General features: G+C 37.9%; 1 protein-coding gene across 1 annotated transcript in view; it reads left to right on the top strand.

The window, feature by feature from the left end:
* The window catches only part of AAMDC (adipogenesis associated Mth938 domain containing), a 41,678-nt gene that overhangs the window by 7,979 nt on the left and 17,387 nt on the right, over nucleotides 1-16,312 (top strand). Inside the window, exon 2 of the mRNA XM_044258456.1 lies at nucleotides 6,952-7,101. Coding sequence (XP_044114391.1) covers nucleotides 6,970-7,101 — 132 coding nt within the window. The 5' untranslated portion in view covers nucleotides 6,952-6,969. The remainder of the gene's footprint in view (nucleotides 1-6,951; nucleotides 7,102-16,312) is intronic.

The raw sequence follows: 16,312 nt of genomic DNA, 5'->3' as shown, positions 1-16,312 counted from the left end.
ATTTTTTTTTCTACAAAAATTTATGTAGGAAACTGCTGATATTAAAATGTATTATACCTCATATTGTCACTATGTGTATACATGTTTTAACTTCACTATTAGATAATTGAGGGCAGGGATCACATTATGCAGTTTGGTATCTTGTACAGCAAAAACTAATATTCACTAATGTGGACTAGAAATGTGGCTGTTAAAATATTAAGATACTGTACTTACATTATAATTGCAGAAGAACTCCTGCCCTGAGTGAGCCTCCTAAGTAATCCGTGGCACACGTGGCACACTGGCTACCCCAGTTTCTTTCTAACAACTCCCAGCAATTGTCCATTCAGTACAGACACAGAAGACCCTATTCTAGAATTCCATTCCCATTTTGATGTAGTCAGTGCACATGCTGCCCTCTATTTTTTTTTTTTAATATAGCCTTAGCCTGCAGTAATGCTTTTTAAACTATGGATCATGACCCATTAGTTGGTTTTAAAATCAATTTGGTGAAAAAAATAAATAAATAAAATAAAATAAAATAAAATCAATTTGGTGGATCAAGACCAAAATTATATTAAAAATGAAAAAATAAAAACAGAACAGTGCTAAAAAAATAGTACAAAATATAGTGTATCACAAAATAAGGAAAAGTATAATAACTATATTGCAAGAAATACATACAAAATATGTATGTTTTTAGGTATGTGCATTATGATATAATGATATGTATTTGTTGCTGTGATTTTGGCAAAGAGTTTGAAACACATTCCCTTAGCTTTACGTGTGGAGGAAAATGAATAAATGAATGCCTGGATGAATGAACAAATCAGATCTTTATCACTTGATTATGACAAAAGAAACATATTATTGGGTAAAATTTCTGTTTCAACTCCATACTCCTTGATGACATCTAAGCATGACTATAGTAGTCATTGCATATTTTTCATTCAGTGGAATTTTATGGTATATCACACATCAGTTCTCCGAGTACCGAGCAGAACCACATTGCAAAAGTATTTCTTCAATACTATTAAGATGACATTTTGGGAGGTGGGGGTGCCTGGGTGACTCAGTCAATTAAGCATCTGTCTTCAACTCAGGTCGTGATCCTGGAGTCCTGGGATCCAGCCTTATGTTGGGCTCCCTGCTTCAAGGGGCCTGCTTCTCCCTCTCCCTCTGCCCTTCCCGTACCGGCCCCTCATGCTTGCTCTCTCATGCGCTCTCTCTCTTTCTCTCTCTCACACACACAAATCAATAAATAAAACCCTAAAAAGCAAAACAAAAAAAACAAAACAAAACAGGTGACATTTGGATATCTTTAAATCGGTGAGTCATTAAGTGTGTCAAAATCTTTAAGTTGCAAGTGAAGGATAAACAGGCTTAAACAATAAAGGAAATTTATTACCTTACATAATGAAAAGACCAATGGTATGGTATGCTTGAGGTATGGTCTGATCAGGTGGTAACTCTCCTAGTACGTCTCTCTGTGTTACCTTCCTCTGTATGGGCTGAATTTTCAGGCTGATTTCCCTTTTGGTACTGACAGTTTTAAGGTACCCTTCTATATTCTATCCATCCCAGCCTCAGTATCTCAGAATTTCCCCAAAAAAGTCCCCAAACTGACACTGATTGGTACATCTCAGCTCACGTATTTAACCATTCAGCCAGTGTGACCAGTGTAGAGAGTGAAATTGAATGTACTCAATGCATTAGCCTATGTCAGTGCTTCACTCCTACAGCTAGAGATATAAAGGTCAGTGCTTCATTCCTAAAGCTAGAGTTTATCAAAACCACAAGGAGGGGGTGCCTGGGTGGCTCACTCAGTTAAGCAGCTGCCTTCAGCTCAGCTCCCATCATGATCTCAGGGTCCTGGGATGGAACCCAACCAATAAGCAGGGAACCCGCTTCTCCCTCCCCTCCCCACTTGTGCGCACTCTCACTCTCTCTCTCAAATAAATAAATAAGATCTTCAAAAAAACACAAGGAGTCAATGCGTCAAGGCCCTAATATACATGAAGCTAAACCTGACAGAATTGAAAGGAGAAATAGAGAATTCAGCAATAATTTTTGGAGACTTCAATGATGGTCATCTAGGAAAACTAAGAAGAGTGCCAACAACAACAACAAAAGCTTGAACTATACTATAAAATAACTAGACCCAACACACACCTATGGACACTGGACAACAATAGTGAATACACATTTATCTCAAGTGCACATGGAAAGTTCTCCAAGATAAACCGTGTGCTGGGGCATAAAAAAGAAGCCTCAACACATTTAAAAGTGTTGAAATTATACCAAATATGTTCTCTAAACATGGAGTTAGACCAGAATGAAAAACAGAAGAAAATTTGGAAGATTCATTTATATGTGAATACTAAGTGATACACTCCCAAATAATCAGTGGTTCAAAGAAGAAATCTCAAGGAAAATTAGAAAATACTTTTAGATAGATAAAACTGAAACATAAAATATTAAAACATAGGGGATGCACCTAAAGCACTCCTTAAAGAGAAATATGTGCCTGTATGTTAATAGTTATATTTTAAGAGAAGACTTGTATTAAAAAAGATAGCATAACTTTCCATCTTCAAAAAACCAAAAAAAAGTGAGGCACCTGGGTGGTCAGTCGGTTAAGTGTCTGCATACATGCATGGACATATGTGTTCTCTCTCTAAAAATAAATAAATCTTTTTAAATGAATATAAGATAAAAATAAAAATAAAAAATAGAAAAATAGAAAAAAAAAGTAAGATTTTATTTATTTATTTGACAGACACAGTGAGAGAGAGAACATAAGCTGGGAGTGGGAGTGGGAGAGGGAGAAGCAGGCTTTCTGCTGAGCAGGGAGCCCAATCTGGGGCTCAGTTTCAGGACCCTGGGATGACCTGAGCCAAAGGCAGATGCTTAATGACAGAGCCACCCAGGCATCCCTAAATAAATCTTCTAAAAAAAAAAGGCAATCAGTGAAAACTGAACATGGACCAGTTATTATATGCTATTAAAGATTGTTGTGTTTATTTTAAAGTCCTAAAATAAGCCCTTATTTGCTAAACATAGATAATTAAGTATTCACAAATGAAATGATACGCTGCTTCAGATTTGCCCTACCCCCCAAAAGTGGAGGGAAATGCATCAAAATTTAAGAATGGAAAAAAGCTGGTAACCATTGAAGCTGGACGAAGAAGACCTGAAGGCTCATATTACTTTCTCTCTTTTTGTGTGTTTGTGAAGCTATCTAGCAAACAAAAATTAACTTTTTGGGGAAAATCACATGAAAGTACTGTATTCTATCTAAAATAGTAACTAACTTATTCATTCAACATACATACAAAAAGTGCCTGTTGTATGTGCCCTGGATCATTCTAGCTCCTGGGGATACAGTAGTGAATAAAGCAGAAGCAATTCCTGCTCTCACAGATCTTAAAGTCAAATGGAGAAGACTGGCAAAGAATATATAATTTCACATGGTTAACATTCTGAAGAAAAATAAAGTGTGCAGTGGATTAAAGAATAATGTGGGGAGGCTATTCTAGATAGGAGAGTGAGGAAATTTCACTCTGAGGACCCAACTATTTTTTTTAATTTTTTTATTTTGTAATTAACATATAATGTATTATTAGCCCCAGGGGCACAGGTCTGTGAATCGCCAGGTTTGCGCACTTTGCAGCACTCACCATAGCACATACCTTCCCCAATGTCCATAACCCAACCACCCTCTCCCTACTCCCCTCCCTGCCCGCAATCCTCAGTTTGTTTTGTGAGATTAAGAGTCTTTTATGGTTTGCCTCCCTCCCAATCCCATCTTGTTTCATTTTTTCCTTTCCTACCCCCCCAAACCTCCCACATTGCCTCTCAACCTCCTCATATCAGGGAGATCATATGATAATTGTCTTTCCCTGATTGACTTATTTCGCTAAGCATAATACCCTCTGAGGACCCAACTTTTGAGAGGGCACTGAACTGAGTAAGACAGAGAGCCATAGGAAGATTTAGGGAAGCAGCATTCCAGGCAGAAGAAAGGTGCAAATTCAGAATATGGGAAAGTCTAAAATGCTTTATATAAAACTCTAGAAAAATGTATACAAAACTATTCTCAGTGATTCTCTCCAGAATAATCTCTAAAGAGCACATTTTGTTTTTAAACTTTTTCTATTTGAGATTTATTCATTGGTGTGCCTGGTGACTCGGTTAGTTTTGCCTCTGCCTTCAGCTCAGGTCATGATCTCAGGGTCCTGTGATCCAGCCCCACATTGAACTCCCTGGTCAGCAGGGAGCCTGCTTCTCCCTCCTCCCTGGTCTTCCTCTCTATCTCAAATATATATAAAATATATATAAATATTAAAATATAAAATAAAAAACTGGAAGAAAGCAAAGTAAACACAAGATAAATGGAAGGAAATAATAAAGATAAGCATAGATATTAATGAAATAGAGAGTAGAAAGATAGGGAAAAGCAACAAATCCAAAAATTGATACTTTGATAATAACCACAAATTTGACACATCTTTAGCTAGACAGGCCAAGATGAAAATAGAAAAGTCAAGCAACTAAAATCTGATATGAACAAGGGGACATAACTATCTATAGTAATTTAAAAAAGGATTATAAAGGAACATTATAAATAACTGTATGCCTACCAATTAGATAATCTAAAAGAAATTAACAAATTTCTAGAACCATTGAAACTCAAGAAAATCTGGATAGAATTATAACTAATAAAAAAGATTGAATTAGGAATTTGAACTGCCCCCTCACCTGCCCCCAACAAAAGACCAAGAAAGACACCAAGAGTGCTAATGCACTGAGAAAATGCTGTGTGTTAAAAGAAAGAAAAGGAAAGGAAAGCAAGGAGGAATCCATCTGCAAGCTAGGAAGAGAGGTCTCACCAGACATCCTGCTGGTACCTTGATCTTGGACTTCTAGCCTCCAGACTGAGAAAATTTCTGTTTTTTAAGCCTCTCAGTCTGCCATATTTTGTTATGGAAGCTTTAGAAGGCTAACACAGGTCTTTCTCAGAACCCATAACAACTCTTTATACTTCCCTTATACCACTTTTTAAAAGTTACTTCATATTTAAAAAATTATCTTAAAAAATTAGTTATTTGGGGGAGCCTGGGTGGCTAAGTGGGTTAAAGCATCTGCCTTTGGCTCAGGTCATGATCCCAGGGTCCTGGGATTGAGCCCCGTATCAGGCTCTCTGCTCAGCTGGGAGCCTGTTTCCTCCTCTCTCTCTGCCTGCCTCTCTGCCTACTTGTGATCTCTGCCTGTCAAATAAATAAATAAAATCTTTAAAAAAATATTAGTTATTTGTAGATGTCTTCTTCCCCCTGCATGTTACTCTTTGTACTTAGTAACTTGCCTAGACTAAATCTGTGATTTCTATCTCCCATGCAATGTGGGGCCACCAGGATTTGTATTTAATTTTTATTCATTTTTTTAAAGTTTATTATTATTTCATTCATTCATTCATTCATTCATTTTTCTCTTCTGTTTTTTAGTAATCTCTATACCTAACATGGGGCTCGAACTTCTGAACCTGAGATCGAGAGTCGCATGCTCTTCAAAATGAGCCAGGCACCCCTTTAATTTCTATTCTTGTTTTTTTTAAGCTTGGTTTTCTAGGGGTCTCCTCTGTGTCTGTATTACTTAGTGTTCAGTCAAAGAAAGATTGTGATCGAACACCTTAAGCCAATAAGACTTCCACTCTTGGGTGCATGGGTGGCTCAGTGGGTTAAGCCTCTGCCTTCGGCTCAGGTCATGATCTCAGGGTCCTGGGATCGAATCCCACATCAGGCTCTCTGCTCTCTGCTCAGCAGAAAGCCTGCTTCCTCCTCTTGCTTTTTCTGCCTGCCTCTTTGCCTACTTGTGATCTCTCTCTCACTCTCTCTCTCTCTCTCTGTCAAATAAATAAATAAAAAAATCTTAAAAAAAAAAAAAAGACTTTCACTCTCTACTGGTTGGTCAGTGTGTGCACTGAGGAGTACCTGCAATGTTCAGACTGTTTCCATTTCTTTTCTGGCTTTTACATTGTTCTAAGTCCTCTTGAGCCATCTTGCTTCTCAATTTTGCATGTGCTGTTGGCTCCATGGGCTAGAATGTTTGCATGATTTAGGACTCCTTGGTTTTTGCCTTTGATACATACACTCACAGCATTTGGTCCACTCTGCATATGTGGAAAGCTCGTCAAGTCCCCTATGGCTATGTCAGCTCTGAGAAATTCCTGTTAAATCCCTGCCTGCTCTGCAAATCCATCGTTTGCCCCAAACAGGCCCACAATAGCAATGAAGCAGAGCCACCTGCCATCCATATTTGTTTGTTGCTGAGATCACCAATTTAATATATAAGGCTCTAAATCAATCAAGCCTCCTCTGGCCAAACAACGAGAGTGTTGTTGATTTTCATATCCTGCCTTAACCAAATTTAACCTCTGTGCCAGCTGAACTGATTGAGGGCATGACAGTAATCCCAGGCAGGAACAACATGCCTGTCCTCCAAAATTCAGTGGTTTTCATAAAGAAGGACTTCTCAGCTTGTAGTATGCCTTTATTATTACTTCTAGAGTATCAAGTTATTATTTTGAAAGGTTTATCCAGCTTTATACTTGCTTTTTGGAGAAAGGAAAGGATGTGTCAACCTTCTCACTCCATCATGCTGAAGTAAATCTTTTAATTTTCTCTCTCAAAATATCAAGAATTCCTTCCAGAGTCTGAGAAGTAAGGTAGTATCTAATTTCCATAGTTAAATGATTCAGGATCTCAAGAATTAACATTTTACTTTTTAGACCTCTAGAGAAGTCACAACCACCAAAATGACAAAGATGCTTTTTAACTCATAGGGGACCAGGGTTTACTGCATTTTGTATATAGTATTACATTTTAAAAGACATTTTTGTGTATACTATAGCTCCTGTATTTTGGAGTTGTTTCAATCTTACTTCATAACATATTTTTCTTTTAATTTCAGAGTTCAGTTAAGTTCCTTATGTCCTCCCCTGAAATTGCTTCCCTATCATGGGGGCAAATGAAAGTACAAGGCTCTACTAAAACCTATAAGGACTGCAAAGTGTGGCCAGGGGGAAGTCGGGCTTGGGATTGGAGAGAAACAGGAACTGAGGTAAGCTGTTAGTGTTTGATTAATACTGCATAAGGCTGACCAAGTAATTTCAAATGTCCTAAGCCATAATGACCAAGTGAAGAGTAACTATTCCTTTTATTCCTCTCTCTCTCTCAATATAATGCACATACCATTAAATCACTCTATTATTTTTTTTCAAAGATTTTATTTATTTATTTATTTATTTATTTGAGAGAGAGTGAGTGAGCCAGAGAGCAAACAACCACAAGCAGGGGAAGGGCCGGAGGGAGAGGGAGAAGCAGACTCTCCACTGAGCAGGTAGCCCCATGCAGGATCCCTCTGGAGTCTCTAGGATCATGACCTGAGCTGAAGGCAGGCATTTAACTGAGCCACTCAAGTGCTCCTAGCTCACCCTTTTAAAGTATGCAATTCAATGGACTTTCTATTGGCATAAACTTGTGCAGTAGTTACCAGTGCTAATTCCAGAATACACTTACCACCTCAAAAGGAAAACTCATAACCATAAGCAGCTACTCGCCTTTCTTCCCTTTCTTCTCTCCCCACAACTCCTGCAACTACTAATCTACTTTTCTTTTTTTAAGATTTTATTTTTTTAAGTAATCTCTACACCCAATGTGAGGCTCAGACTGAAAACCTGAGATTGAGAGTTGCATGCTCTTCCAACTGAGCCAGCCAGGCTCCCCTAATCTATTTTCTGTTGCTATAGATGTGCTTGTTCTAGACTTTTATTATGAATAGAATCATTCAGTTCTCTTAGGTATATACCTAGGGTTGGAAATGCTGGTCATATGACAAGTCTAGATTTAATCTTTTGAGGAACTGCCAAGTTTTTTTCCAAAGCAAATGCACTGTTTTACATTTTAGATTGTAGGAATTATGAAGGTTCCAATTTTTCTAAGTCTCTCCTCACTGACACTTGGTATTGTTTGTTTTGTTTTTATTATATATCATCTTGGTGGTTGTGAAATGTTATCTCATTGTGGTTTGAACTTGCATTTCCCTTATATTATACTTCCTCCAGGATTCTCATTGTGCCATGCCCAAGGTAGAGATTGGGTGAAAGAAGAGAGCCCCTAGCTCTTGACCACATTCACTTAGGACTTGGTCTCAGCCACAGACAGTTGGGGGCAGGATGAAAAATGCTTAAGTCAGTCCTGTTTCCCAGGAACAAAGCCTTCCAGCTGGTAGCTGAGTGGGGAAACAATTCTGTGTTCTTGGCCATAGCAGTCTGGATGGAGTGTCCACCTCACTAAGCTAGGAGCAGGGTTGCAGGGCGGGTGAGGGTGGGGTGTCCGGCTGCAGTCTTTCTGAAAAACCACAAATACTCACCTTTCCTACCAAATATTTATAAATTGTCCCAAAGAGATGTTTCTTCATTTGCTGTTTGTTCCTAGGATAAAATTTTTTAATTTTTTATTTTTCGATTGGGGTGGGTGTAAAATTTGTTTTTTGTGGGGTTTTTTTTAGTTTTTCTTTGTTTCTTTTAATAATTTTCATTTTGGAGCAGGTCATGGAGCTCTTCATGCTGTAATGATAGAATTTGTTCCTTCAGTTTTGAAAGATAATTTTGCTTGATATATAATTCTTGATTAAAATTCTTGTTCTTGGGGTGCCTGGGTGGCTCAGTGGGTTAAGCCTCTGCCTTCGGTTCAGGCCATGATCCCAAGGTCCTGGGATCAAGCCCCGCATCAGGCTCTCTGCTCAGCGGGGAGCCTGCTTCCCACCCCCCTCTCTCTGCCTGCCTCTCTGCCTACTTGTGATCTCTGTCTGTCAAATAAATAAATAAAATCTTTAAAAAAAATAAAATAGAATTCTTTTTCTTTTAGCACTTTGAATATGTCATCCCACTTTTTGGGTTTCATTGGTTACTAATGAGAAACAACTATTAAACGTTCCTTAACTTGACAAGTCATTTCTCTCTTGCTGCTTTCAAAATTCTTTGTCTTTTGTTTTTGACAATTTCACTGTGATGTGTCTACACATGAATCACTTTGAATTTATCCTACTTGGAATATGTTGAACTTTGTGGATGTGTACATTGTTTTTCATCAGATTTGGGGAATTTTCAGTTATTCTTCAAATATCCTTTCTGCCCTTCTGTCTCTCCTCTTCTGTAATACCCATTATGAGTATATTGTATGTTAAATGATAGTCCCTCAGGTGCCTGAGGCTTTGTTCGTTTTCTTCTCTTTCCCTTTTTTCTCAAATTGCTAGTCTCAGTTGATGTATTTTTCAGTTTTGCTGATTCCTACTTACTAATGAGCCTTTTTAGTGAAATTGTCACTTGGTTACTGTACTTTTCAACTCCAGCATTTCTATTTTATCCTTTAAAAAATAATTTCTAACTATTGATAGTCTCTATTTTTTAAGATATTGTCCTCATACTTTCCGTTAGTTCTTTGAATACAGTTTCCTAGAATAATGATTAGACAGAGGTTTCTTTATATGCCTGAAACCAGTAGGTGTTCCCAGTGTTTGCCAAGCGACTCTGTATGCAATCTGAGCCATGTAGTCAACACTCAGCCAGGCTGTTTAAAATTCTGCCTATTTCTTGCTTATGTATGTATGTAGGTCAGCCAGAGCAGTGACCTTAGGGCCTTTTCATGTTATTCTTTTTTTTTTTAATTTTTTATTTTTTATAAACATATATTTTTATTCCCAGGGGTACAGGTTTGTCATGTTATTCTTGAGCATGAGCACAATAATGGACGTATATTGCCATTTCAATACCAGGGTTCATATCAGAGCTTTTCAAAGCCCTCTGTGGATATCTTATTTCCCAATTTTCCCTTTTGAGTTTTTTGGTTGACCTCTTGTTTGCCCTGTTGTCTAATGCATCAAGCAACTGCATTTTTAAAAATTTGTCTCTGGGGCTGCGTGGGTGCCTCAGTGGGTTAAGCCTCTGCCTTCAGGTCAGGTCATGATCTCAGGGTCCTGGGATCAAGTGCCACATCAGGATCTCTGCTAGGCAGGGAGCCTGCTTCCTCCTCTCTCTCTCTTTCTCTCTCTCCTTGCCTCTCTGCCTACTTGTGATCTCTCTCTGACAAATAAATAAAATCTTAAAAAAAAAAATTTGTCTCTAATAGTCTGGAACAAACTTCTTTGGAGGTGGCAGTGGGGGAAGAGATTTACATGGCAAACTCCAAGTCAGATCAAATAAAGACAGCCTACAAGTTGGGCTGTCCAGAGAACCATCAGACTGGTCAAATAATGACAGTTTTCTGGGAATGGAGGTCTGAGGGAGTTTTGATCTATTATTCCATGTTGTGTGACTTCCAGACAGGTAGTTTTCACTGTGACTGTGGTTGTTGCTTTTCTTTTCTTTTTTTTTTTTTTTAAGATTTTATTTATTTATTTGTCAGAAAGAGAGAGAGAGAGCACGCAAGCAGGCAGAGAGGCAGGCAGAGGCAGAGAGAGAGGCAGACTCCCGATCCCAGGACCCCGGGATCATGACCTGAGTCAAAGGCAGCGGCTTAACCCACTGAGCCACCCAGGCGCCCCTGTGGTTGTTGCTTTTCAAGGCTACTACAGAACTGGGGATGGAGTAGATTGGAATAGGGCAAGTTAAAATTAGGCAAAGCTCACTTTTCAGTGATTTTTTTTTTTTAATCAACACACCCCGAATTCCTGGAAACCTTTGTTAACTTCCGCACAACAGAGTACGTTTATTTTTATACTTCTTCCATTATTCTCATTGCTTTTATGAAAAAAAGGATTTTCAGAGGGTACCTGGCCTCAGTTGGTTAAGGGTCTGCCTTTTGCTCAGGTCATGATCTTGGGTTCCTGGAATCAAGCCCCAAATTAGGTTCTCTGCTCAGCAGGGAGCCTGCTTCTTCCTTTCCCTCTGCCTGCCACTGCCCCTGCTTGTTCTCTCTCTCTTTCTCTCAAATAAATAAATAAATAAATAAAACCTTAGAAAGAGGGAAAGGAAGGAAGGAAGGAAGGAAGGAAGGACAGACGGACGAATAAAACTGTTTTGGATTCATACTTACACAGTGATGTGCTGGTCCTGGCTTTCACTGGCTTGTGAGAATTGATTGTTAAATTTTCAGGAATCCTGTAAGCCAGTTTTTAGACGGAGCCATTATTAAAAACTAGATTATATATTTACTCAGGTGAATCATTTAAGACCTATGTAATATATTTAAAATTCATTATTCCTAATTATTTTACATATTCTATGCTTTTGAAATTATTTATATCCACTGTTACCTGTATGGTGAAAATAGTATATATGTGCTACTGTACATCTCTTGTTAACTCTGCATTCAGTGATGTCACTTTGGTATCTTAAATATCGTGGGAATGTTTACACCACAGAAACTGGAAAACACTACATATTAGGGGTTCTTTTTTTTTTTTTGTCTTTGTAACTTAATGGCTTTGAAAATTGTATTACTAAACATAATAAGTTTAATTCATTGCAAATTGTGAAGAATAATAGACCTGCATACTCATATTCAAGTTTTAAGAATAAAATCTTAGAAATTTGATCTCTTTCTCTCCATCCTTATCAGTGTCCTGAATTTCCTTTATACTTTTCAAATATCTGTCTGTAGCCACAACCCATATTTTGCATTGTTCTTCATATTCACACTTTTATATTAATGGTATCACCTCTTGTCCACTTTTTTTGTATTGAGATGTTATTCTACTTTTCTCTGTTCTTTTGTAAGCTGTGCTTTTTATTTCTATTTTCTCAGTAGTTATCTTTAAAATCGTGATATGTTAGGTTGAACCACATGAAATTAACAAAATTTTCTAGATAAAGAGTTGAATTTAGGAATTGCGTGTAGTTCATCCTAATAACACCTTAAGGTCTAAAATTAATTTTTACCTTTACCTTAGTACGCTTTCCTCTAATCACTTCCTTTCCATCTTACACATTATTGTTATCCAATAATTTAGTTCCTTTAAAAGTAGAAATTTTATTTTCTTATTTAATTAAGATACTTTGTTTTTTATTTTTTTTTAAGATTTTTTATTTATTTATTTGACAGAGAGAGAGATCACAAGTAGGCAGAGAGGCAGGCATAGAGAGAGAGGAGGAAGCAGGCTCCCCGCTGAGCAGAGAGCCCGACGCGGGACTCCATCCCAGGACCATGAGATCATGACCCCAGCCGAAGGCAGCGGCTTAACCCACTGAGCCACCCAGGCGCCCCAAGATACTTTGTTTTTTAATCATTACAATCAATGTTTGCTTATTTTTATCCACATGTATACCAGTTTCCTTGCTTATCACCCCTTCTTTCAATTTGGATCAATTGTCAATTGATTTCTTTCTTTCTTTTTTTTAAATTGCTATCCTTGCAAATTCCTTTAGTGAGGATCTTTTGATAAACTCTCTCCATTTTTGTTTGTCTGAAAAGGTTCTCATTTATTAATTCTAATTTTTCTAGGTGTTCTAGGTTGACAATAATTTTTTATCTGTGGGAATCCCGAATGGTCTATGTCCTTTTTGAGATTTGTCCTGTCAAAGACTTATATTTGTTTCTTCATGGCATCCTACATTGCTTTCAATCTGGGACAACTATTAGTTAATTTCCTGACTGGGAGCTTCCCAGATCATGCTGATTAGTATACATTTGAACCCCAAAGTAATGTGTAGGCAAGTTTGTGATTATAAATTCTCAGGGGTCACATTTTCCCCCAAACACAGAGCCCCAGCTGGCTGAGACAGAGAGCTTTCTTTGTCCTTTTCCTAGATTTTTTGGGCCAATTCTTTAATTAATTAATTTATTTATTTGACAGAGATCACACATAGGCAGAGAGGCAGGCAGAGAGAGAGAGAGAGAGAGGAGGAAGCAGACTCCCCAGTGAGCAAAGAGCCCCATGTGAGGCTTGATCCCAGGACCCTGGGATCATGACCTGAGCCGAAGGCAGAGGCTTTAACCCACTGAGCCACCCAGGCACCCCAGACAATTCTTTTATTGAAGATGGGTTTAAGAAGGGCACGCTGCCCATTTGGGAGGGGTATCACATTTCCAGTGTCCGCTTTGCTTAAGGCTTACCTCCTAGTCTCAGAGTGTCTCTTAAATTAATAAGTCAGGAAACGACAGATGTTGGCAAGGATGAGGAAAAAGGGGAACCTTCCTAAACTGTTAGTGGGAATGCAAGCTAGTGCAGCCACAACCTATGGAGGTTCCTCAAAAAGTTAAAATTAGAGCTACCCTATAATCCAGCAATTGTACTACTGGGTATTTACCCCCAAAGATACAAATGTCGTGATCCTAAGGGGCACCTGCACCCCCATGTTTATAGCAGTGATGTCCACAATACCCAAACTATGGAAAGAGTCCAGATGTCCATCAAGAGATGAATGAGTAAAGGATGTGGTATACACACACACACACACACACACACATAAATAATATTTCATTGTGTATGTGTGTATATAATGGAATATTACACAACCATCAAAAATATGAAATCTTGCCATTTGCAACAATGTGGATGGAACTAGAGGGTATCATGCTGAGTGAAATAAGTCAGTTGGAGAAAGACAATTATCATATGATCTCCCTGATATACAGAATTTAAGAAACAAGGCAGAGAGGATCATAGGGGAAGAGAGTTAAAAATGAAACAAGATGAAACCAGAGAGGGAGACAAACCATAAGAGACTCTTAATCTCAGGAAATAAACTGAGGGTTGCTAGAGTGGAGGGGGAGTGGGAGGGCTGGGGTGGCTGGGTGTTGAACATTGGGGAGGGTATGTGTTGTGGTGAGCATTGGGTTTTGTGTAAGACTGATGAATCACAGACCAATACCCCTGAAACAAACCTCTGTACACAAATGAAAAAATAGTTGAATATTGAAAACCTTAGCATATGAATAGTTTACTGTAACTCCAAATGTATATAATTTGTAAACAAAATGATTTTATACTTCTAGAGTATCACATTCTATAGGACAGACACTTCCAATGATAAAATTTCTCATTAAAAATTTAAAAAAAAAGACTATAAGAATGGCAAGTGCTGTTACTTCAATATCAGTTGATCATTCTGATCTTCAACTGTCTCTTCACTTTGGCCTCTGGGAATTTCCCTTTCCTTTGCAAGCTCAGCTAAGCATTTCAAGGGATGCTTATTTTTATCCAGCATTTGTAGGCATTTTGTATAAAGAAATTTTCCTCAAGTGTAATAGTTTATCATTATAAACAATCACACCTACATAAATCTGCATAGTAAACAGTCATACCTACATAACTGGGCTCCACAGAAGAAGAGAATTTCAGCACATGCTCTCTGTTCATGCCTTGGTTTTGAACCACGTGCTCTCATCATTTCCATCCAAACATCTAGTTGCTTGTTAGCTACTAACCTTGATCTTAAAGGAATATACTGGATGGTTAAAAGGATTGAGATATAGAAGGGGTAGAATGAGAGAAGGCTGAGGAATAAGAAGACAAAAGGCTTTTGAACCAAATGACTCCACTGTATTATTTTATAGAGTGAAGCCAGAGTGTAAGACGTAGGCAGTAGGATGGTTCACGGATGTCTGCAGTGTTGAGTTTATACCTTATGCAGTGGACAAGGCATAGTCACTTGAGATTTATGCAGGAGACTGATGTCTGACAAAGATTATCCAGATTATGGCTATAAGATATATTGGAGTACTAATTTACGAGTGTGCCACATTTAAGAGATTTTTTTCCTCCTCAGAAATGGATTTAACACTATATAGTGTGCTTTTCCCAAATAAGACTATATGAATTAATATTACTATTAACCTCATCCTTTATTTAAGGAAAATTAAGGACAGAGAAGTTATATAACTTGCATAGACACAGAGCTAAAAAAAATGTGAAATCAAATAGCAAACCCAGGTCACATTCTAACTTTATTTCCCATTCCTTCCTACTATATCATGATTCCTCTTATAAACTTTAAGCTTAAAAACTATAAAACTAAAACTATAAAAAACTGTAAAACTAAAAAACCCTATAAAACTGAGGAGGTACCATTGATGATAATAGGAAGATAGGAAAGGGTTGCCATAAATTTAATTTTGATCTTTAAAGTTTTATTTGTCAGGGTGCCTTGATGGCTCAGTCGTTGGGCATCTGCCTCCGCTCCAGTCGTGATTCCAGGGTCCTGGGATTGAGCCCTGTATCAGGCTTCCTGCTCTGTGGGAAGCTCCCCTTCCCCCTTCTTGTGTTCCCTCTCTTTCTGTCAAATAATAAATAAAATCTTAAAAAAAAATAAAGTTTTATTTGTCAGTAGGATAAGCAAGAGGAGGTAGTCTAGAAGACTAGAGGTTCTAGTTGGGATAAGAGCTGGGAGAGATAGAGGAAAAACCGAGGTGTTGATCTATAGCTCATCTAGATAGGGGCAGATTGACATGGACTCAAAGGCCATGGAGTCTTCACTGACATAATGGAGACAGCCTACTTCACAGGGCTGATCTAAGGATTAAAGTACTGTGCTAGATGGGATATAGGCAATAGATGGAGCTGTTTTTTTAAGTCAGTAGTAGTGTGGGTGGAAATGAGACTTTGAAAACTATTAAGAAGGTGAAATTGACAAGATAAGGCGATTTGTTAGATTTAGCAGGCAAGGGAGAATTCTAGCATGGATAACTGGGTACATGGTGGTGCTGTTCATTGAGATTGGGTATATCAGAGCAGGAATAAATGTGTTTGTGTTTAGAGCAAAGGCTGAGTAGAGAAAATGGTGTATGTTGAATCTGAATTTATATTAGGGCTTCTAGATAGAGATATGTAGTAGACATTTAGGTTTGTAAGTCCTGCCACTGTCACATTTTAGCTGGGTAACCTTAAACAAGTTATTTAGCCTTTCTGTGCCTCAGTTTAATTGTCTATAAAAGGAGAATAATAATGTCTGTTTTTCATAGGTTGATGTAAGAGCATGGCATGGGCCGGGAAGAATAAATTTTTTAAATGTATGCAACTTACCTTCATGCAAATTAATTCTTTTCTCTCAGTCAGTATTTCTCAGTGTCATTCATGAATCTCTTGCATCACAATCACCTAGAGTGCTTGTTTAAAATGCATGTTCTTTATCTCCCTCATTCTCCCAACCTACTCAATCAGAATCTCTTGGGGGTGGGACCTGGAAAATAATATACTTCAGGGGGTTGCTTTGAATATTAAATATGTTCATCTTTGTAAAGCTTCTACCACAGTGCCTGTTACATAGTAGATACTTCATTTTTTATAGTGATACACTTCCAAAATTTCCTTTCAATCCACATCTCCTATATTT

Source organism: Neovison vison, chromosome 7 (assembly GCF_020171115.1).
Source record: "Neovison vison isolate M4711 chromosome 7, ASM_NN_V1, whole genome shotgun sequence".
NCBI lineage: Eukaryota > Metazoa > Chordata > Mammalia > Carnivora > Mustelidae > Neogale > Neogale vison.
The sequence above is the reverse complement of the archived record's forward strand: the minus strand, read 5'-3'. Positions and strand labels throughout refer to the sequence as shown.